Source organism: Orcinus orca, chromosome 14 (genome assembly GCF_937001465.1).
Source record: "Orcinus orca chromosome 14, mOrcOrc1.1, whole genome shotgun sequence".
NCBI classification, from domain to species: domain Eukaryota; kingdom Metazoa; phylum Chordata; class Mammalia; order Artiodactyla; family Delphinidae; genus Orcinus; species Orcinus orca.
Genome location: NC_064572.1, coordinates 10,881,327 through 10,905,205, shown reverse-complemented (window position 1 = coordinate 10,905,205; position 23,879 = coordinate 10,881,327). Strand labels below are relative to the sequence as shown.

At 43.3% G+C, this 23,879-nt stretch overlaps 1 protein-coding gene across 2 annotated transcripts in view; it reads right to left on the bottom strand.

The window, feature by feature from the left end:
- The window catches only part of SLC35F3 (solute carrier family 35 member F3), a 311,515-nt gene extending 298,836 nt beyond the window's left edge, over positions 1 to 12,679 (bottom strand). For both annotated transcript variants that reach the window (XR_007471239.1, XM_049696870.1), the window contains exons 1-2: positions 12,530 to 12,679; positions 11,942 to 12,171 (exon numbers count right to left, since the gene is read on the bottom strand). Coding sequence is in view for 1 of the 2 variants with exons in the window: in XM_049696870.1 (XP_049552827.1) it covers positions 11,942 to 12,171; positions 12,530 to 12,582 (283 nt within the window). In the remaining variant the exon portion in view is untranslated. The remainder of the gene's footprint in view (positions 1 to 11,941; positions 12,172 to 12,529) is intronic.
- Positions 12,680 to 23,879: the final 11,200 nt, after the last annotated feature.

The following is a 23,879-nucleotide window of genomic DNA, read 5'->3' as shown; positions in this document are numbered from 1 at the left end:
AAGTAGAGATGCCTCTTAGAAATATCACTCCCTTCACATCTAGAAGAACTGGACAGTGTTATGACTCTTAAGCTGAACAACCAAGAGAACAGCTTTAAAGGAGTATTTCTACGGACACGGGGATCTTCTCTTAAAGGAACTGGAGCAACAGCATATAAGCAGAACAGGCAGCAACACGGGATAGAACACGCAGAGCTGGAAGCAAATCCCCACTCCCTTGAAATCCAGTCTACTGCTATTTCTGTTAGGACCCTAGTGAGAGGAAGAAAAACGTCTCAGGTCTCAGGCTAGCTTTGTTCAGAGCTGGAAAGAAACGGAATGCCTGCAGCAGAAAACATTAGGGAAAAAACAACGTGTGGGCTTAGTAGCTTAATCTCATCAACTCAGTCAAAAATCTTTGTTGTTGCATGATTACAAGAAAAAGAAAAAATGTTTCATGCCTGGGCTAAAACAAAAGAACAAATCAGAACTCTCACTACAACAGCAGAACTCAAGTTTCCAAAGGGAGAGAAAAACAACTTCCCTGAGGCTCAGACCCTATCCTGACGCTAACTAGCTGTTCATGGGGCCCGTAATAAAATACTGCGCAATAATACGTATATAATAGAGTTTAGTGTAAGGCTGGTCAACGTGCACCCAAAATACCCCAAGATGTTTAGCTGGGGAGGCACCAAAAAGAAACATGTCATCCACCTGTGAGATGGCCCCGAAACAAGGAAAGTATGGGACTTCATGGAGGAGGAGATGTCTGTCTTGTCTCCCTGCTCTGTGATTTTCTAGGAAATACGCCATATATGTAGGGTATGTTTATCTTAGCAGTGAAAACATTTACTGCCTATTAGAAGCAGTGAACTATTTGACGTCTGAATGAATGAGTGAGCGAGTGAGTGATTGGAGGGATGGATGGGTGGATGAATGGATCAACGAATATGCACTCACAGCAGGTTCCATTGTTTGATCTGTTTCCAAACCACTGGCCAATGAACCCTTCCATGAGTAGTGTTTGAAACTTCATACAGTGTTTTCTGAAGCCCCTGCCTGGCCTACAGGCTCCTCAAGAGGGAGAATTGTGGCAGTGGGGTCTGGTCTGAAGGTGTTCCTCTCTCTACCTTCCAGCCACCACACTGAAACTCTTCCATGTATTCTGAGAGAAACACAAGACACATGCAGGTTACAGACAGAACAAACACAATGACGCATGCACCACTACTAGTTTTCCTAGTGTTTTTAGAATAAATTCGAATTACATAAATTTCACTGACATGGAACTGAAAACACACCGACAGCATAAAATCAGATACACCTACCAAAAATGTTCACGTTAAAGATTTAATAAAACCAAATGCTGACTTCAAAGGAAAGAGTCTGGATAAACCCTTGAAATCTGCTGCTCTGGGTTATGGCATTTAAATGGTCTTCAAACGATTTCATTCTTTCTCTTAAAAAAATGGTATAGAGGTGGGAAGTTCAAGTCCTTCCTCGGTATCGAATGCCAGCATAATGCACTTGTCGATAAAGAGTGTTTCTTAAACTCTCACACGTGCATGGCGTGAGACGAACACTGCACAAACAAAACCGAACTGTTTCATACCTACGATCATAATTATATATTTTCTTTAAGGACAGGACATCTTCATATACATTCACTGAAAATGAGCAAACAATTTCTAAAAAGAAAATGAAGGAAGGAAAGATGGTATTCATTAAGTAGCATCTTTCTTCTGGCCCTTCTGAATAAAACTCTGAGGATATATGCAAGTTTTTACAACACTACATGGGTACAAACTCGATGATGAAAAAGGATAAAAATAACTCTCCTAAGGAATTCTTATCTAGTCAAGTACTATGGGTGATGTGCAGCAGACTGACAAGCAGCAAACGTGAACGTCACAGAAAACATGTATCACAACTGAAAACGGTTCTGAGAGGTTGCACTGAATATCTCTCTGTCACAGGGCTCCATAACAGCCTTGAGCCTTCAGGGCTGCAAATCACCTGAGAGAAGCAATTTATTTCCTACCATCTCGAAGGCTGTCATAAATTAAGGCTACCTCCAGCTGCATAAGAGAAAAATGTGCCCACGTCCCAGGCAATTGTTCAAGGGCTTGTCACCATCATTAACCAAAAGAACTGACCAGATTCCTAATTGCCCCAGTCCCTTTCTAGGCTTTGCAATAAGATAAGAAAACAAAACTGGTCTATTACTCTACTGATCAATGCACATTCACTGAAGAATTGAACCAAAAGACATCATGTATTAAAAAAAATCGACTTCAATTCCCTGACACAGGGTAAGGAAATGTGCTGGGTGTCCACCTCTTTTTGCAGCTCTCCAGTGACGCAGGCTCCAGGACCTTCTTTATCTCAGCAGTCAGGAAGGGATTTCTCATTTCCAATGAAAAAGTCTTTGTTCATGTACATCCTTGTTCTGTCCTACGTGGGCCTGAGCAGAAGTGGCTCAGAAGTCTTCTTCAGCTAGGAGTCTGCAGTTGCACGGGACAAAACTTAGCTTCCGCTCACTTCACAGGAAGGGACTGTTCCCTTGCAACAGTGGTGTCTCCTAGAGCTCGGAGGAGGCACTACAGCAAGATCTTGACGTTGGAGGGAAACGGTACCCAGCGTGGAGTGCAGGAAAACGTCAAGGCTCTCTCTGGGTTGCTTACACAAGTGCTCTATTCTTCCCTCTACGTGGACCAGCTTTCTCTGCCTCTCCCTCCACATGAAAGCCAGGCTAGCTCCCTCATAGCTTCTCCTCCACTTAAAAGACCACACCAACTAGACCACAATCTCCTGGTTTTAATCTCAAATTCCAGGAGGGAGATATTGATCAAGTGACTGTGGGTCAAGGGTCCACCCCAATCTAATCTATGGTGTCCAGGAGGAAGGTGACGCTAAGGGCACACCCTGAAGACACGGTGCAGGGCAGTTAAGGGGGTTACAGTGAGCTGGGAAGGCGTCCACTCCAATTGTTCTCATAAAGACATGCTGTTTGCCTGATTCACCTCTCTCTCCCCCAATATTTAAACCTTGCCCACAGAACACGTTTTTAAATCCCACTGATCCATTTTCTCTTCTTCCCTGTTCATTTCTTCCAAATTGCTTTTTTTTTTTTTTTTTTTTTTTTTTGAGGTACGCGGGCCTCTCACTGCTGTGGCCTCTCCCGTTGCGAGCACAGGCTCCGGACGCGCAGGCTCAGCGGCCATGGCTCACGGGCCCAGCCACTCCATGGCATGTGGGATCTTTCCGGACCGGGGCACGAACCCGTGTCCCCTGCATCGGCAGGCGGACTCTCAACCACTGCACCACCAGGGAAGCCCCCAAACTGCTTTTAAAGTGAGGTTATCAGAATGAGGCAAAACACTCTGACGTGAGACTGACGAATTAAGCTCTAGCAGTGAGATTGCTTGTCAGTGTTTTTAGGTGACCAAGCAGTGGGCGTCCCACTTCTTGACTGAGAAAGGCAATCAGAAGTGTTCTATGCAGGATAATTCTGGAAGACCCCCACAGAAATGGAGATGCTTAGGAACTGTTTCTGTGTGCTTGTAAATGGCCTTCCGTTAGTACATTTAACAAATGTTTATCGATTTAGGTGCCAGGGACACTCTGTGATCTGGGGATAGAATCATCACAGTTCTACGTTCCAAGAACCACACTGAGGGGCTGGCGACATGGGAAAGAGCCCTGCCCTCGCAGAGCTTTCCACCTGTAGGTTTCAGCCACACGATTAAACTAGCCATGACAATATGTATGGGAAGTGACAGCACCATGGGAGCCCCAGCAAGGACACCTCACCGGATCCAACGCGGTCAGGGAGGCCCCCTGGGAGAAGTGACGCTCAGACTGGGCCTTGGATGAGTAAGGTGGCATTTCTGCCTTAATGGCCCTCCTGATGACACACGTCAAATGACCAGAGCATAATGTCAGTTTCCATTCACAGTCCAACTTCATCTTGTACATTTCTGTGACTCTATGTTCCAGTCAAGCTGGATGACCTTCCAGTAACAGCTCGTGTACATTGCTGTGCTTATACTGTGCCTTTGCCTGAAATGCAAACCTCCCCTCCACCCACTTCCTGTGGTTTATTACTCCTCCAGCTTCTGACCTGAAACTCACCACTCCAGAGCCCTATTATTTCACTTTCCTCTCCCTCCAGTCTGTAAGATTTGAAGGCAAGAACCCGTTTCCCAATACAAATAATTTGTACACTGTCTTGTAGTAATTCATGCACAGTATCAAATGGTATTTTAGACTTTTCTCATTTTTGCATAGAATTAGAAAATATGTCAGACTGAAGTTTATTATTAATTTCTTCTGTGTTTTCCTGCAGATTCAGAAGATTCAATCCTATTAAAAAGTAGGCTAAGAAATTTTTAAGAATCTTCTTGTCTTTCTATTCTTGCTTTTCTTTTTTAGAATGTCTTATAAATACTGAAATTTATGAATAACAGATTACTCCACATTTCCTACTTAATAAAGAAAAAAAAAGAAGTCTTGTCTCCCATCACTTATCTGTATATTCTGGCACCTGGTACATGCTCAGAAAGTTTGCGAAGTGAATAAATGATGGCATTTATGGATGCCAGGCAAAGGGCTAGATGCTAGATATTCATTATTTCATTTCATCCTCATGACCATCGTGAAAAGCAGTTATATTCGCCCCCATTTTGTAGACGAGAAAACAGAGGTTCACAGAGGTGAGTAACTTGCCAGCAGAGACATTGCTGGGATGTGAAGAGAGCTCCCCGTGTGGATTCTATTCCCTCTGCTTCTCCCGACAACACAGAAAAAACTGCAGTGGTCCCCTCCTTCATGAGAGGCTATGATTCAGTCAGCATCCTTATCAATGCTCAGTGAAACACTTAACAGAGTTCAATGGCTCATACACATGTGGATTCATTGTTTTAATGCAACTCACCTGATTTTTTCCAGCTGCTTAAGAAAAGGAGAAACACTCAACACTGTAGTGTTTTATTTCAGACTAGGCACTTTGTAGACACTCAGGATAGACTTGTGAAGAACAGTGAGACATCTCTTTGCCCAAGCCTCTTCCAAAGCCAGGAAGACTAGGCTTTTCCTGGAGGTGAGAATCTGGACCATTTGCAAAGGGCTTATAACTCCCGGTCAATGATCTGAGTGTACTGGGGAGAAATGTGCTCCCTTCAAAAAGAAGAGTTCTGCATTGTAATCTTCTCAAATCTCAGAAAGCTATTTACTAAATTGTTAGCACGGATTCATATTCATGAATAAAACTGATGCTCTGAGACATCAGAAAATGTTATGCTCTATGCCCTCCCCACCCTACCCCCGCCCCCTCCAACTTTTTTCCTTTTAAAATCTTTTCAATCTATAATGCCATTTGCAGCAACATGGATGGACCTAGAGATTATCATACTAAGTGGAGTAAGTCAGACAGAAAGGGACAAATATCATATGATATCACTTACATGTGGAACCTAAAATATGACACAAATGAACTTATCTATGAAACAGAAACAGATTCACAGACATAGAGAACAGACTCGTGGTTGCCAAGGAGGAGAGGGGGTGGAAGAGGGATGGATTGGGAGTTTGGGATTAGAAGATGCAAACTATTATATATAGGATGGATAAACAACAAGGTCTTACTATATTCAATATCCTATAATAAACCGTAACAGAAACTATATTCAATATCCTATAATAAACTATATTCAATATCAGGGAACTATATTCAATATCCTGTAATAAACCATAATGCAAAAGATTGTGAAAAAGAATTCCATTCTAGAATAAACTTTTACAACCAAATTATACAGCTCTTCCAAGTGGGTCATTTTTGAATTGCTGACCTGACCTTTACTATCTTGGGAGGATCAAACAGAAGTTGCTCACCATGAATTCAATTATACTACGAGCCACTGTTCCAGTTATCACTGGAAACCACATAAGCAACATCTACTCATGGTCTGGTCTGAAAGGGCACACAGAAGTAGCAAGATTGTCCTTCTCCATAAACCTCCCCCCCTCACCTCACAAACCCTTCCTAACACTGGAAACCTGGAGGATCCTGAAACATGCGATTTCCTTGTCACTAGGTGAGCTATTCAATGCCCTCCCGTTTTCTCCGCTTGAACTATGAAACCTCCCCCGAAATAAACTGGGTTTTGCTCAGTAATCCTCAGGCTCTTAACCTTGATTCAAGTCGCCAATGGCAGGCCCGGTGGGATAGGCTGGAGATGGGGTGGCCATTTGGGATTAGCCTACCGTCTACTCTAAAAGTGACTTACAAACGAAACCCATCAGCATTTAAAAAAAAAAAAAATCATTTGTATTTGCACATACCAGCACCATGAAGTACTAATAAGCCCACTCAGGAGTCAAGTGTATAGCTCCAAAAGCTATTCCTAGGAAGTTTCTTTACTAGAAAAGTTTGTGAGCTCACTGTTTGAAAACATCCTTTAGGGAAACCTTTTGCTAAGTAACGCATCCCTGCTAACTGTGAACAATGTGTCTGTGGATTTCTGTTTCTCGACAAGGGCACACCTCAGCCATGGGCATCATAAATGTTCTCAAAAACTTTGCTAAATGAATAAATGAAAATAAAGGAGCATATATAGATGTCCTTTCATCCTGCGTAAGAACCTGTGTCTGGGATCTCCAAGACCCACTACTTCAAGCATCCCTTCCTCTCCACAGCCATCTCCTCCCCAACTGCGATCTATCCCAGAGGAATAAGAAAGGAAGGGGGAGGCAGAAGAGATTCCAGCCAGTCATTTCTCTTCTGCTGTGGCACAGGTGGGAGGGGAAAGGAAATCACTAGAAAAGCTTTCCAAACTCTTCTGAGTTCTGAAGCACCTTCTCCAAGGTATCAGTTTACAGTGAGTGGGTGTGGAATCATGTTCGCTGCACAAGCAACCGGGCTCTTTCAGAAAGCTGTTTATTCTAGCCTGGCCCCTCCTGGAAACCCAATCAGTGGTTCAGGAAGAAGGAAGAGAAGAGAAGGCCCAGAATTCAAAGGCAGGCCTGCTCAGTTAGCACTACTGCTCCACGGAAGACAGTTCATTTGCAGCAGAAATTTGGGGTGAGGCTAAATGAAGGCTTCTCATCACTCCTACGGGACATCTGGCATTGTCTGGAAACACTTTTGGTTGTCACAACTTGGGGGGGGTGTGAACTAGAGGCCAGGGATGCTGCTAAACACCCTCCCACGTTCAGGATCCCCTCTCCCCATAATAAACGATTTAAGTCGGGAAGAGAAAGACAAATACCATATGCTAACACATATATATGGAATTTAAGAAAAAAAAATGTCGGGAAGAACCTAGGGGTAAGACAGGAATAAAGACCCAGACCTACTAGAGAATGGACTTGAGGATATGGGGAGGGGGAAGGGTGAGCTGTGACAAAGCGAGAGAGAGGCATGGACATTTATACACTACCAAACGTAAGGTAGATAGCTAGTGGGAAGCAGCCGCATAGCACAGGGAGATCAGCTCTGGTGCTTTGTGACCACCTAGAGGGGTGGGGTAGGGAGGGTGGGAGGGAGACGCAAGAGGGAGGAGATATGGGAACATATGTATATGTATAACTGATTCACTTTGTTATACAGCAGCAACTAACACAACAGTGTAAAGCAATTATACTCCAATAAAGATGTTAAAAAAAAAAAAAGTGTCAGTAACGCTGAAGGTGAGAAACCCTGGGCTAACTCAAAGCTTGCCATCGAGAATTCTGGCCTATTGTGGTTGCCAAGGAGGAAGGGGAGGGGGGGCGGGTTGGATTGGAGTGGGAGTTTGGGATTAGCAGATGCAAACTATTATACATAAGATGGATAAACAACAAGGTCCTACTGTATAGCACAGGGAACTCTATTCAATATCCTGTAATAAACCATAATGGAAAAGAATATGAAAAAGGATATATGTATAACTGAATCACTTTACACACAAACTAACACAACATTGTAAATCAACTATACTTCAATTTAAAAAAAACACACACAAAAACATCATAAGGGTTTGCTGTAGGCACGCCAGATTATTTAATATTAGAAAATCAGTCAACGTAATTCATTATATTTAAATAAACTAGACAATTCAAAAAAAAAAAGGATTCTGGTGTAGTCTATGGTTCAGAAAGCCAAGGATGACACTTACCATGGAAGAATAAGGAAAGGGCAAAGCAATTCCAACCTAACGTAAGTCTGCATAAAGAATTAAGTAATAGGGAATTCCCTGGTGGTCCAGTGGTTAGGACTCCACGCTTTCACTGCCGAGGGCCCGGGTTCAATCCCTGGTCGGGAAACTAATATCCTGCAAGCCGCGCAGAGCAGCCAAAAAAGAGAATTAAATAATACAGATCCCTATGAAGGTACCTTCAAAGGTTCTCTCTTCCAGAGGTCGATGTTTCAGGCCGCATCCACTCACTCATTCAACAAATATTAACTGAGCAACTAGCCAGGACATGGAAGCAACCTAAATGTCCATCAACAGAAGAATGGATAAAGAATATGTGGCGTACATATATACAATGGAATATCACTTGGCCATAAAAAGGAACAAAACTTCGCTATTTGCAGAGACGTGGATAGACCTAGAGACTCTCATACGGAGCGCAGTAAGTCAGAAAGAGAAAAACAAATATCCTATATTAATGTATATATGTGGAATTTAGAAAAATGGTACAGATGAACCTATTTGCAAAGCAGAAATAGAGACACAGACGTAGGAAAGAAACATATGGACACCAAGGGGGTAGGGGCAGGTAGGATGGATTGACGTATGTACACTACTATGTATAAGTAGGTGGCTGATGAGGGCCAACTTATAGCACAGCAGGAGGGAAAAAAAGAAGGTACAATCTGTTTGCAGGACATTTATTAAAGTTAACTTTAAAAATGAATTCCAATATACATTAGGTGCAGACAAATACTGTTTGATTCCACTTATACGAGATACCTAGAACGGTCAAATTCATAGACTCGGAAGGTACACTGGTAGATGCCAGGGGCCGGGGGTGGAGGTGGGGAGGGGAAATAGGGAGTTAGTGTTTAATGGGAACAGAGTTTCAGTTCAGGAAGGTGAAAAATTTGGGAGATGAATGATGGTGAGAGTTGCACAACAATGTGAATGTACTTAGTGCCACTGAACCGTACAGTTAAATATGGTTAAAGTAATATGTTTTATGTTATGTGATTTTTACCACAATAAAAAAAAATTTTTAATCTATTTTTTAAAAAACCCAATATTAACTAAGCAACTACCATGGACCATGTGCCTCCTGGGCTCTGGGTACACTCGCAGCTGGGAAGCCAAGGAATCTGCAGGAAAACTGCCCAGGGGTTTGGTTCAAAAACAGGCAATGTGGAATCGGAGGACTGTGGCTACTGAGAAGAGGAATTCAACCCTCCCACCTGCTTGTTTGTACCAACAGCTTAATTCTCAGTTGAATGTTACATACAAACCGACCCTCTCTCAGACCCAGGGGTCTTTAGGATTTTTTAAAACAATTCCTCACAAGAAGTCACTTGTCGAGAGTAAAATCTGTTCAACTCACTGACTGGGCTGAGAATCCCAAACAAAGATCACTTCTGCACTGTTTGCAATTACCTCATTCATCTTCACCGCCCCAAACAAAGTCTAAAACTTAAGAGGATAACAGTGAGTATTTGGTCATTCAAATAATTTCTGCTGCTACAAAGGCAGCTAACTTACACTCTCAACTAATCCAGACACTCTCACTGTCAACTCCCTCAGTGGGGACACAGAGAAGCCACTTTGAAAGATGACTCAAAGGTGACACAACGATGTCAAGGATGAAGCTTGGAACATCCCATAACTTACTCTGGAGACCCTGAGAAGAATATTTATTTCATAATCATCATCTCTCCCAGTTAGCTGAGTGTGATTATTAACCGACAAACAAAATAACTCACTGATACCAACAGATAGATAAGCCTCTTTATTATTTTTTTCTACTTGGGTAGAAATAGCAAACAGCCAAAGTACTACCTTAAAACATCTTTGGCTACATTAATAAAACATAAGCTTCTCTAAATTTAAATTTAAAGTCCAATTCATTCATCAAAATGTCAGGTGTCACCTAAAGCATCTTAGTAAAAAGGAAATCTCTTGGAATAAAGAAGAATCTTCACAGGAATAGAGGGGGGAGTGAGATGATTTTCTTCTGATTACAATGACCACTGCACCCTTGTCTACTGCTCTTTATTCCTTCAATGAAGCCTCAGAGAGAGGGTATTTAAGAATACCACTGGTGGTACAAGGGACTCATTTTCCAGGCCTTTCCCCTGCCTTAATTATAACGTGTGTTTGTACCAAACACAGTCAATCACTGCTGAAAGCTCCCCGCCAACCCTGCAGAGTCACAAGCCTTGGTGAAAATTTCTATAAAGCTCATGGGGCCAGTTGCAAATATTCAGAATTATACGATGATAAACCTTATGATTCCAGGGGCTAAATAGACGACTCTATGAAGGCTGTAATTTGTACAACTGTCTTTAGACAATTCTAATTTCTTACTAAGAAAGCTAAGAAGAGAAATAAGAAACAGACCATTTCTATACGAAATTTAGAAAGTGTAAATAGAAACTGAGTGTCCTACCCCTATCTATAAGAGAAATGGTTTCCAATGGGTTTTCATTCTTTTATCCTATACCTGATGTTTCTCAGCTGAAAAGAAAACATGGTCCCTTGTCTCCCTTCCGGGATCCAACGCCAATTTATCAGCTACAATTTTAGCAGCAGAAGCAGATTAGAGGAGAGGCAGATAACCTTTTAAAGGTTGATACAGAGTTAAAGGCAATCACCACCGTCCTTTAAAAACAAGTAAGGGCATGAAACAAAACACTAAAATCTAATGTTTCTTTCTGCAAATAAAAGTAACCAGCTAACTGCTAGCATACCACTGACCTTCGGCTTGCAATCCAGGGTTTTATGAAAAAACTAAAGGGAGACGTATTTTTAGAACTCAATATGACTAATTTACAAAAGCCTGATTTTTTGTTCCTAAGGACCAATAAAATATGTTCCAATTTCAAGCCATGAAGGGTGAAACCATATCTCAAAATCATTTAGCTGTTAGTCTTGATTACATATGGAACGAAGCAATACTCAATTCTTTGACTGAGGTGATAAACGGCTCTCTTTCTGCTTGTCAAACGACAGTGGTGAGGCCACCGAATTGTGGCTTACAGTTATAGGTTCTGGAATTTCTTATAGCCTTCTCCCTTCCAAAATGAGAGAAAGAAATGTCCACCACATTAGTCCTGGTCACACAGGTAATATCTGTATAACTGATCACAGCATTGCCAGAGCCATCCGCTGGGGCCCACTGGCAAAGAAAAGTCTCAGCTGTTCCACCTGGCACCGACCGTTTCTCTCTCAGAGACCAAATGCCAATAGCTAGAATGATCCATACAGAACCTCCACACTGAGGACAGCTAAAGACCTGGGGCAAAGGGAGTGAATGACATCTAAAATGAAGGCCCCGAGAATTGTCCTCCATCATCGGGGCCTAGGGGACCCAGGGAAGAGTTAAAATCCAGGCGTCCTAAGTCTGTTGTCTCTAACCAAGCCAGCTGAGCCCCGACCCGGGGCGACTGACACGTTCGTACCCACAGAGAAGTCACACAGTGCAGGATACACTGAGTTCCCAATCTGTCTCCTTATTGTGACATCTCAAGCGCAAGGGGATAAAGACAGAGAGGTGTCTGTGGGAAGGAGAGGGGATTTAAGAAAATGGATCAGATATTCCCAAAGGTCCCGGAGAACCGTCTCCGGGCCTCTTCCTAAAACGTGCAAGCCCGGGTCGGTGTCTGCGGTCAGGGCAGCGGGTGGGAGCGGGGCGGCTGGTCACGGGGCTGCGCGCGCTCCCCGAGGCCGCCGTGCCAGCCGCAGGGGGAGATGCGCCGGCGGACCGGGGAAATGAGGCGAGGGGGTCTTACTTTTGTAGCTCGCCGCCCAGGGCTGGTAGCCGTAGTAGCCGGTGATGCGCAGGATCCGCTCCTCGATGGACGTGAGCCCCACGGGCCCGCTGGTGAGGTCCTCCACCGAGCGCGACCATTTCAGATCCTCCTTAATCGCCTCGTCCACCACCAAATACTTGAGCTGCCGGAGCTGGGGGCTGATGTCGGACAGTCTCCTGGGGCTGACGTCCGGTGACCTCCTCATACCACTGAGGCCGCGGGCAGGTGGGCGGGGAGGGAGAGAAGGACGGTGAGACCGGAGGGCGAGCAGGGGCGCAGCCTGGTCCCGTCAGGGTCAGGTGCGGCCGCAGGGCCGGCGCTTCCCCGCTCCCACCGCACCCCAGCTCCCTCCGCACCCTGGGCGTCGGGTCCCGTCTCCGGAGCCCGGCGCCGGGAGCTTCGGGGCAGAGCAGGTTGGGACGAGTGGAAAGGGAGAGGATGCCCTAAACTTCCCGAGCAGCTCCACCGCGCGCGCCGCCCCCTCCCGAGCCCCAGACCGCCCGGCGTCCCGGCTGCCGAGAGCCCCCGGCCGCCCGCTCGCGCACCCGCACGCGGGGCGCTACTCACATGGCGATGCTTTTGCCCCCGGGTGCGCCGCCGGGAAACTCTCGGATCCCCATAGGCAATGGCAGAGTGGGACCGGGAGCTCCCAGACTGGAGGCGGAGGGGCTGCGGGCCTTAGCTGCCCGCGGCCGCGGCCCCTGGGAAGGTGGGCGCGAGGCCGGGCGAGGGTCCCCGCGCCGCCCGTGCGCGCCCGCGCGGCGGTCCCCGAGCGCCCCCGCGGTGTGCGGCGGGAGGCCGGCGCGGCGGCTCAGCCCGGCTCCAGCCGGCCCGCGGCGCTCGCTGCAGCCTGCCGGCCGCAGGTCAGTGGGCGCCACGCCCCTCGCCGGCGCCGCCGCCGCCGCCGCCGCCGCCGCCGCCGCCGCCGCCGCCGCCGCCGCCGCCGCCGCCGCCGCCGGCACACGGCAGGCGCGGGAGCCGCCGAATCCGGTAGAACGCCGGCCGCGGAGTGCGCTCTCGAGGCACCTGGGCGGGCGGGACTTGCCCGGCCCCCGAGCGCGGGAACCAGGCGGCGGCGCTGCTGCCCCCTTCCCGCCGCCAGCATGCGGCACGCGGCACCCGCGCTCCGCCCCGCGACCCTGGGGCTGTGGGCGCGCTCCTCCTCCCCTCTCTTAGGACCTATCAGATCATTCTGTTCCTGGTTCAGTAGTTCAGTTGTTTCTCTCTCTCTCCTCCTCTGTCTCCACATTCTAAAATAATGAGCAAAACCACCTGGAAATACAGAAACCTGGTTCCAAACCTGGTTCCAAAACCATGCTCAGAATGCCAAATACATAAACGGCATTTCATAGTCAAAGCTGAGACGCAAGGTGACTTGATTTATTGCGCTGTGGGCGTACTTCGGTCACACCTGGCCCTCAGAGAGCTTACATTCTCGTTGCTGACCTGGTCACTACATCAGTTCTCTCTTAGATTTCCATTTTATTCGGCCTCTAATTTTTTTTTTCTGTCTGCAAGTCATTCTTTCTAGAACACTTAATCATTTTTCATAATGTTATTTTTCTGTTATACAAAATACATATAGGTTCATTGGGGAGAATTTAGAAAATATAGAAATATATAAAGAAGAAAATACCCATTTTCCAGCCAAAAATGACTACTTTGAATTAAGTAGTCCACAAAGTAGTCCTTCCACTCTTTTTTTTTTTTCTTTTTTTTCAATGTAAAATACCTTTTCCACGAAATCAGGATCAAACTGTACACACTATTTTGGGTACTTGTTTATGTTAAAATTATATTGTGTCTAAGCAAACTAGGAATAGAGGGGACTTCCTCATATTAATAAAAAGACATCTACAAAAACCTACATTCATACTGAATGGAAAGAAACTAGAAACTTCCTTACTTAGGTCAGAAGCAAGGCAAGGATGTCTCTCTCACCACTCCTTTTCAATATTCTACTGCAAGTCCTAGCTAATGCAATTAGATAAGAAAAGGAAATTTAAAAGTTTATCTACTGGGGAGAAAGAAATAAAACTATCTTTGTTCACAGATGACATGATCGTCTAAGTAGAAAACCTCGAAGAATCGGCCCAAACTTGACCTGGAACAGATATGAATCATAGCAAGTTTGCAGTATACAACGTAAATGTACAAAAGTCAGTCAACTTCCCATACATCAGCAATAAGCCATTGTAATTTGAAACAGAAAATGTAATACCACCTACATTAGCACACAAAAATGAAGTATTCAGGTATGAATAGAACATAATAGATACGAGATCTGTATGAGGAAAACTACAAAACTTTGAGGAAAGAAATCGGAGATGAACTAGATAAATGGAGAGATAGTTCAGGTTCATTGGTAGGAAGACTCAATATTTTTAGGATGTAGTTTTTTCCAACTTAATGTATAGGTTCATTGTAATCCCAATCAAAACCTCAGCAAGCTATTTTGTGGCTACCAAGTAAGTGATTCTAAAGTTTATATGAAGAGGCAAAAGACCCGGAATAGGCAACACAATATTGAAGGAGAAGAACAAAGTTGGAGGACCGACACTACTAGACTTCAAGACTTACTATAAAGTTACAGTAAACAATACAGTGTGGTATTGGGGAAAGAATAAACAAATAGGTAAATGGAACAGAATAGAGAGCCCAGAAATAGTCATACAAATATAGTCATGTGATCTTTGACAAATGAGCAAAGTCAATTCAATGGAGAAAGGATAGTATTTTCAATAAATGGTGCTGGAAAAACTGGACATCCATTTGCAAAAAAATGATCATAGGCCTAAATATAAAACACAAAACCAGAAAACTCTGGAATATAACATAGGAGAAAATCTAGATAACTTTGGATTTGGTGATGTCTTTTTAGATATAAGACCAAAAGTATGTTCCATGGTAGAAAAAATCAGTAAGTTGGACTTCATTAAAAGTAAAAACTTCTGCCAAGATGATGAGATGAAAAGCCACAGCCTGACAGAAAATATGAGTGAAAGACATCTCTGATAAAGGGCTCATATACAAAGTAAGAACTCTTGAACTCAACTATAAGAAAATGAACAATCCAATTAAAAAATTGGCAAGATAACACAGATATATCACCAAAGATGATATAAGGACCATCAAAAAGCATGTGAAATGATGTTCAACATCATATGTCTTTAGGGGGTTACAAATTAAAACAATGAGTGAGATACCACTACACACCTGCTAGAATGGATACAGTCACAAAACACTGACAACATCAAATGCTGACAAGGGTGTGGAGCCACAGGAACTCTCATTCATGGCCAGTGGAAATGCAAAACGGTACAGTCACTTTGGAAGACAGAGTTGCAGTTTCTTACACAACCAGATATATTTTTACCACATAATCCACCAACTGCGTAACTTGGTATTTATCTACATTGAGTTGAAAACTTAAGTCCACACAAAAACCTGCACACAAATATTTATAGAAGCTTTATTCATAATTGCCAAAATATGGAAACAGCCAATATGTTCAATAGGTGAATGGATAAAGGATGATGTATCCATATAATGATATATTATTCAGTGACAAAAACTAATGAACTATCAAGTCATGAAAAGACATGAGGGGACCTTAAATGTATGCTGCCAAGTGAAAGGAGCCAATCTTAAAGGCTATATAGTATATGATTCCACTTATATGGCATTTGGAAGAGGCAAAGTTACGGAGACAGTTAAAAGATCAGTGGTTACCAGGGGTTCCTGGCATGTGTAGGGATAAGTAGGGTTGCAGGGGAATGAAACAGTGAGCACAGGGGATTTTTAGAGCAGTGAAACTCTCTTGTATGATACTATCATGGTGGATCCATGTCATTTGACATTTGTCAAAATCCATAGATTATACAAAACCAAGAGTAAACCCTAATATAGACTTTGGTTGATAATGATGTGTCAGTGTCGGTTCCCTGATTGTAAGAAACATACCACACTAACGCAGGATGTTGATCATTGGTAGGGAGGCTGTGTGTGTACATGAGGGTGGCAGGAATTTGGGACCTCTCTTTACTTTCCTCTCAGTTTTGCTGTGAACCCAAAATTGCTCTAAGAAACAAAGTCTATTGAATTAAAAATTGTATTTTTCAGCTTTCCAGTATCATAATATTCTTCTAAAAGATTGATTTACTGGATGCATTTTAACTTTTATGACTGTTATGATCATCAAAGCAACAAAGCCATTATAAAATAAAGTAACAAGTAATATCAGGTATATACATTTTAAAAGTTACTATCTTTGTACATATTTTTTAATCTGTGTGTGTTAGAGAGACTTAGGAACAAGACACTTCTCTCTCCCTCCCCCCACACCCCGTGTGTTTGTGTGTGAAGACCTTCTTCTTTTTTTATTTTTTTAAAGATTTTTTTGATGTGGACCATTTATTTCTAAAGTCTTTATTGAATTTGTTACACTATTACTTCTGTTTTATGTTATGGTTTCTTGGCTGTGAGGCATGTGGGATCTTAGCTCCCTGACCAGGGATGGAACCCACATCCCCTGCATTGGAAGGTGAAGTCTTAACCACAGGACCACCGGGGAAGTCCCTGAAGACTTTCTTCTTAATCTCTTCTTCTGAGACTTGAAACAACCCTTCTTTTCCCCTTGTACCTGACCTATCTCATCTTCAGCTGGTCTTGGACTGCCATGAACTGCCATGGTGTTTCTAGAGCATCCTCAGAGGACCATGTGATGTCAGAATCACTCAGGAATGTTGTTTAAAATGCTGATTCTGAATTATCACCTCTGAGTGTGGGCATGGAGCTCTCCATGCCACCGATTCCCTGGATGGGCCCTAGGCACGCTCAGAACCACTCATGTACATAGGAGGTGAAGTTTCATGAACTCAGAATCCTGCACCTTGCTTTTACAGACACAAATGCTAACCCCAAGGAAAGATCTGGGCACAGCCAGAAGAAAAGCGGGGTCTCTCTTCATTCAGTCACCACATTCTGGCTACTGTAACCCTGGGCAAGGCCTTTGACCTTTCTGAGCCTCAGTCCCTTCAACTGTATAAAAAAGATGACCTTGTAAGATCGTTGTGAAGATAAAATGAGTTAATGCATGCAAAGTGTTTAGAATAGGGCCTAGCACGTGGCCAGGGCCAGCACTTAAAAGATATGAGCTCTTATTATTAGCAATGCAGCAAAAGGTAGAATTGATGATATTTTTTGACAGCCACATCACACTGTTGACTCATATCCACGTTTATTGCCTAAATTGTGTACATCATTTTTACATGTGCAGTTGCTAAGCCACATCACTCCCCTCTTTTTTTTTTAAATAAATAGCATGGAATTTATTTTATTTTTTAAATTTATTTATTTATTTATTTTTGGTTGCATTGGGTCTTCGTTGCTGTGCACGGGCTTTCTCTAGCTGCAGCGAGCAGGGGCTACTCTTCGTTGCAGTGCACGGGCTTCTCATTGCGGCAGCTTCTCTTGTTGCGGAGCACAGGATCTAGGCACACAGGCTTCAGTAGTTGTGGGACGCGGGCTCAGTAGTTGTGGCTCACAGGCTTAGTTGCTCCACGGCATGTGGGATCTTCCCGGACCAGGGCTTGAACCCGTGTCCCCTGCATTGGCGGATTCTTAACCACTGAGCCACCAGGGAAGCCCCTAGCATGGGATTTAGAGTCAGATAAAATGCCTTAAATACTGGCTTCTCTACTCACCAGCCAGATAACCTTGGGAACCTAATTTAACTCCTCCAAGCTTCATTTTTTCATATCTACCTCAAATAGTTATTACAAAGATTAACTAAATTCAAGTATATTAAGAATTTAGCACAGTGGAGAGCCTGGGCTTGGTACTCAATAAATAGTCGCAATAGCAATGATTGTCACCTGCTGCCCCACCAACATTATTTACTTTTCAAGTTGTTGCAATGAAACTGGTGATCTGCCAACACCTGGTACATCCTACCCGAATGTAGATGTCTTCCTGATACTTATTTTTATAGATGGGTATTTTTCATTTTTTAAAGCAGTCATGTACTTATATCAAAGCTAACACATTTTATCAAGCTACCCTCATAAATTTGCTATGTTAACATTCTCTTTTTTTTTTTTTTTCAGTTGGCTTCCCTTTGGCTCCTGGGTTAATTTGAAGGAAGGCGGTCAGGGACGGAAATGATCGTGTGCTGGCCTCATTTTGCTTAGTTGGTATTTTATTCGTTTCTGAATAATTTCAGTTCTGTGACTGAAATGGGAGTCTGTATATCTGCATGCTGTGTCAGAAGAAATCCTACTAATTTTTTAACCTGAGCGAGGTTATGTATTTTTCATTTTCTGCCCATAATAAAACCTCAGTTAGTAAGTTCATCAAAATGGGTGGTGCGTTACAAGCCAAGCTAATCAACTGCTGCTTGTTAGTAAGGGATATATTCTGCAAATATGTTTCTATAGCTTAATTGTTCAATCAGTAAATGAAGTTGGCCTCATTAACTTTTAAATATTACTTTACTAAAAGCATGCTGTTTGACATGAGAAAGATGTATTCTTCACAAAAGGTCCAAGTACCTTGAAATACTTATGATATTAAGGTATATGTTTATTTTACAATTAATTAAACATGTATTGAGTGTATACCGTGCCTAGAATTCTTTCCTAAACATAGTTTTCATGTCTCCCTTGCATCTTTGCTTCTTCATCCACATCTTTCTCTCTCTCTACTTAATGGCAACTACCCTGAGGCTCTCAGAGTTGGGAATACCACACACGTTAATCTGAGAAGATTCACTCAATCTTCTTTTTCCAGAGCCTGTAAAGTCCCATTTCTTCTTCTTCGGGGTCTAGCGGCAATTGACATTTCCAGTCCTGCAAGGCTCCAAATACTGTGTCTTGAGTGCACTTAGGGAACCGGATAACTTGTCTTTCTACTCAAAGATTGCTTTAAACAGTCACATTTGAATTTGAGGAAGAGGAAAATTTAAAAATTCATACATCACTGGGAGGTCCTGGACTTTGATCTATAGGCAGTGACTTGATGGAACTTTGAGTTGTTTTCTTAAGGGAAAGGGTGAGCATATTCTAGACGCTCACAGAGTGATAAAATGGATATTTGGTCACTGTGGCAGAGACAGTGCTTCACGTTTGCCAAACCTATTTCGCCGACACTTTATGCCCTAACAAGGGCATATAGAAAGACCACATGTCTCAGCCTCCTTTAAAAGTGAAGCCATCTGGTACGTTCTTCTTAATGGAATGTAGGTAGAAGTCATGTGTACTACTTCCAGACTTGACCCCTAAAATTTCTTGAGAAATACTTTACGAGTTCTCTATTTGCTTTGGCGCTAGGGAATGATGGTGCCACTAGGTACAAGAAGCCTGGGTCTCAGAGTGTCCAGTTGGAGGAGAGCTGTCTTGGAGAACCACCCAACCAGCAACATCCCTTTGGGACATTTCATGAGCAAAAAGCAAAACTTTAATTGTATTAAAATAAAAATAAGCATAAACGTTGTATGTGCGCTAACCCATGGACATTTGCGCGTGTCTCTGTCACCGCAGCATAGAAGAATCGTCTTGACTTGCTTACCTTGGCAAATACAATACACCACCGCGAATTCACTGGTTCTCCTCTCCCCTTTTACTTGGCCCAATATTTCCTCTTAGCTACAGAGTTCTTGCATTTGGCACCTTTGTTTAATCACAGAAAACTAAAAAGAAAAAAAGATTAGCTTCCGGAGAAACATAACCCACTTGTATCTTTCCAAGATTTTTAGGCACTCTGAATGACGTACAGTTGAAAGCTATGCCCTCAAGGAATGGCAGAGCAGTAGGAAACAAGACACATGCACAGATGCCTAAAATAAAAGGTAAAAAGTACAAGGTGCTTAAGTTAGACAGAGTTCTGTAAGAATTTGGAGGAACCAGTGATTACTTCCTATACTGCAAATTAAATGCAGATAAACCCATGGCCCTGATTTTTAAGAAATTATGAATATGCCCCTCCCTCCATTCCTAATTATTTATCACCTGGACATACACTTTATCTGCTTCAGATTTTAAATTCTTCACCCAGCATATATGAGAACTGTCAACTCCTGTCAGTGTATGTGAGCTTTGGGGATTAAATCAATTCCAGTTTTAACCAAGACAGATAATGGTGGGTACAGAAAACTGATTTCAAAAACAGAGCCCACAGACAAACATAAGTTCTTTAAGTATTACATACTTAGCAACTTTGCCCTCTATATGTGCTGGTAATCAATGTAAGATTCCTAACAACTAAATAAATTTAAGTTTTCTAAAAAGACTTGAGTAATTAGCTACTTCTGCTGCCTTTTCAGTGAGAAATCTCTTCTGTGACATCTCTAAGAGGGAGAAATCTAGTCTCTGCTTAAGTACCCCCAGTGTCTGGGATCTCGTGACTTCCAAAGAAGGTTTTCCTGCTGATGGACAACTTAAAACCCAGCTCCACTTTTATCAATCTAAGCAGATAGATCACTTTCATTTTGAACTCCAGTCCACTCTTCTTTTCTTTTACTTCAAATAATTCTTCATTGATTCATTGGTTCTTCAACTCTTTTGTTATTTCTAATACTTCTTTATTGAGAAAGGGTTGTTATATGGAGTTGAAAGAAAAGAATACCTACATAGAAAAAAAACACAAAGGAATGAGAGAAGCTATAGATATTTGTCCGCAGCCCCTCTGCTCAAGGATAGAGGTGCTTGACCCTGGTGCCTCCTACTCGTGGCTTTGCTCTTGATTTATGTTTGTTTTTTTATCCAGTAGGTCCTGGGGCGTTACATCCACTCCATGATGATCACCCTGAACCATTTCGTACTCTTCCAGTGATGCCAAAGCTCTGTTTGAAGCGTTTCCAGTTTCTATCTGCTCAGGCCCACGTGCCCTTCCAGGGAGGTGGAGACCCAAGGGGGGACTGGTGACCGATGCGCTCAGCACAGCACAGTTTGTCCTCTGTTACACTGGCCCTTTAATCTCTTTAAGATGCTGCTGCCAAACACTGAACTATCCCCCAGGGGTCTGGGGGGATGTGTAGGAGGGCACAAACACACATCCGTATGATTTTGAGTATCACTTTAAGAAATTCACAGACCTGAAGAGGACCTATGCACCTCAAGTTAAGACTCTGAGCCTTACTACAGAGCTGAGTGACTAACTCCTAACATCCAGTTCAAATTACCAAGAACTTACTGAGGACGGACTCTGGTCAAACACAGCACTGGGCGTTAGTCAGACGAGAAGAAAGCACAGTACACACAAGGACACACTCCCTCAAGGGGAAGTAGACACACAATTTTAATAGAGCAAGTTTTCTTCTTTTTTATTAAAGTATAGTTGATTTACAATATGGTGTTAGTTTCAGATATACAGCAAAGTGATTCAGTTATATAGAGAGAGACATTTTTTTCAGATCACCTTCCATTATAGGTTATTACAAGGTGTCAAATATAGTTCCCTGTGCTGTATAGTAAATCCTTGTTGCTTGTCTATTTTATGTATAGTAGTTTGTATCTGTTAATCCCATACTCCTAATTTATCCACCTCCCCCACCTTTGGTAACCAGAAGTTTGTTTTCTATGTCTGTGAGCCTGTTTCTGTTTTGTACATAGATTCATTCATATTATTTTTTTAGATTTCACATATAAGTGATATCATATGATATTTGTCTTTGTCTGACTTACTTCACTAAGTATGATATTCTCTGGGTCCATCTGTGTTGCTGCAAATGGCAATATTTCATTCTCTTTTATGGCTGAGTACTATTCCATTGTATATATGTATTACATCTTCTTAAGCCGATGGTCTATTGAAGGACACTTGGGTTGCTCCCATGTCTTGGCTACTGTGAATAGTGCTACTATGAACATTGGGGCACATGTATCTTTTCAAATTAGTGTTTTTGTCTTTTCTGGATATATAGCCAGGAGTGAGATTGCTGGATTATACGGTAGTAGTATAGAGCAGTCTCTGATGTATAATGGTGGTTAAATGTGCTTCTAGTGAGACGAGATGGATTGCAGCCAAGCGGTCTTCATTGTGACTATTGAGGGGCTCTGTGAAAACATCCCGCAACAGCAAGGCTGTTATGTTCAGTCTTTCATCATCACATCCTTGCCACCCTGTATGTGATGAAGTTAATGAGATTGATACATGATAAATAGCTGTGTAATCTTCGGTGGAAATCCCATTAACTTCTAAAAACATCTCAGTGTCCTCTTAAACAGAAGGGAGCATTGTACTAGAGGACTTTAAGATCTATTCCAATTTTCTTATGATGCTACGCGAAGTGATTTGAATTTTGTGTGCGTTTCCTGCTTGCTTATTCAAAGTTTCTGGGTAGTTAGGAGACCGGCAAGAACGTCTGGAATGTTTTTCATTGGAGATAGTTTGTCACTGCTGGAGTTGATCGGCACTTGACTTTGTAATTTTTTTCCATTCTACCAACTGCAGTAAAGGCCAGGCAGCTGGTCCAGCTGGCATGGCGTGGGGAGGAAGCTCTTATTCTTGAACGCAGGTGTAGGTGGATGAAAGCAAAGTCACGTCCCAGAGAGAAAAGCCTCTGAGTGTCAGAGAAGAGGACCAAAAGGGAGCTTCCGAGGAAGGGAACCGAGGCACGTTTCTGAAGTTAAGATGCAGAACCATAAGGTCAAAGATTCAAACGTCAGTGGATTCGCACAGAAAAGCAGGAGGGTGTCCGGGCAAATAACAGGAATTAAGAGCGTTGCTGTGATGGGCTTTTCCTGTGTCACAGCAGTATGTTCTCCGTGGGCCGAATCCACTTAAATCCAGGGGTTGGATCAGCGTTAGGCACACCCCTTTGTCCACTTCTGCTTCCACTTCCTTGCTACCATCATTGGCGAGTCATCTTCCAGACTCCCAAGGATCTATTTTAATAATGATTTCTTTAGAACAGCCGTTGTAACCAACCCTCAGTGATCCAGAGGAGAGGAAATAGATCATGCGTATATAATAGGATTCCCACATCATTCATTTAAACCAACAGTTTTGATTACTATCTCATCAAATCATTCAACAGAACTGCCAGTAAATAACCAAATTTGGGGGCCTTATCTCTTTTCCTCTTCCCTTGTGTCTATCTGATAGAAATTTGATGTAGTAAAGATGACCCTTTGATAACTTTAACCAGTGTGTTGCACATTCCTCTCTCTGTAAGTGACTGCTGTCCAGCAGCCATTTTGCCAGAGCTCTGGGGATGGGGTTGAGGGCTGACGTTGCTGAGGGCAGGACGGGGAGAGTGTGCCGTCAGGGACGTCTTGCCTAAATAGAGAGAAGAAAGGAAACTCGCATCTGGATTGTGGGAGATGAGAGACAGAGACCAAATTAGAGCCAAGAAGTTGGAAGTCAAGTTTCCCATTAGTCCCAGAGTTGAGGCTACATCTCCAAGGGCAGGGTCAAGGTGCTGTAGAAACTTCTTGGTAAGTCTCGAGGACACCCAGAACATCGGGGCTTGTGGCGTGTTTCCCTGGGCAGAAGAAAGACAGGCTGTGGATTCCTGATAGAGGAGATGACATGACTTTGGTCCTTCTGGCAGCCAGTGAGAAGGTGGGTAGAAGGTATGTGTGCTACTTCCAGACTTAGAAGCTACTTCTCGATAAAGGAGCCAGAGAGAGACAGACAGACAGGGACAGGGACAGAGACAGAGAGTGCATTAGCCCCTTCCTTCCCAGTGTTGGCCGCATGCCCCACTGATAAGAAGACCACAGTATTGGCACAATCCTAAGGTCTGCCAGACAAAACCACTGTGCAGGGGACTCCCAATGGTTAGGGGCAAGGCAAGCCAGTGGTCAGTGGCAACAGATGCCATCACACACCAAAAGGCCAGAGGGACCAGTTGCACTTCAGAAGATACTGGTCCCAGCCCAACCAACTACTCCACAACAGAGACCAGAGGGATCCA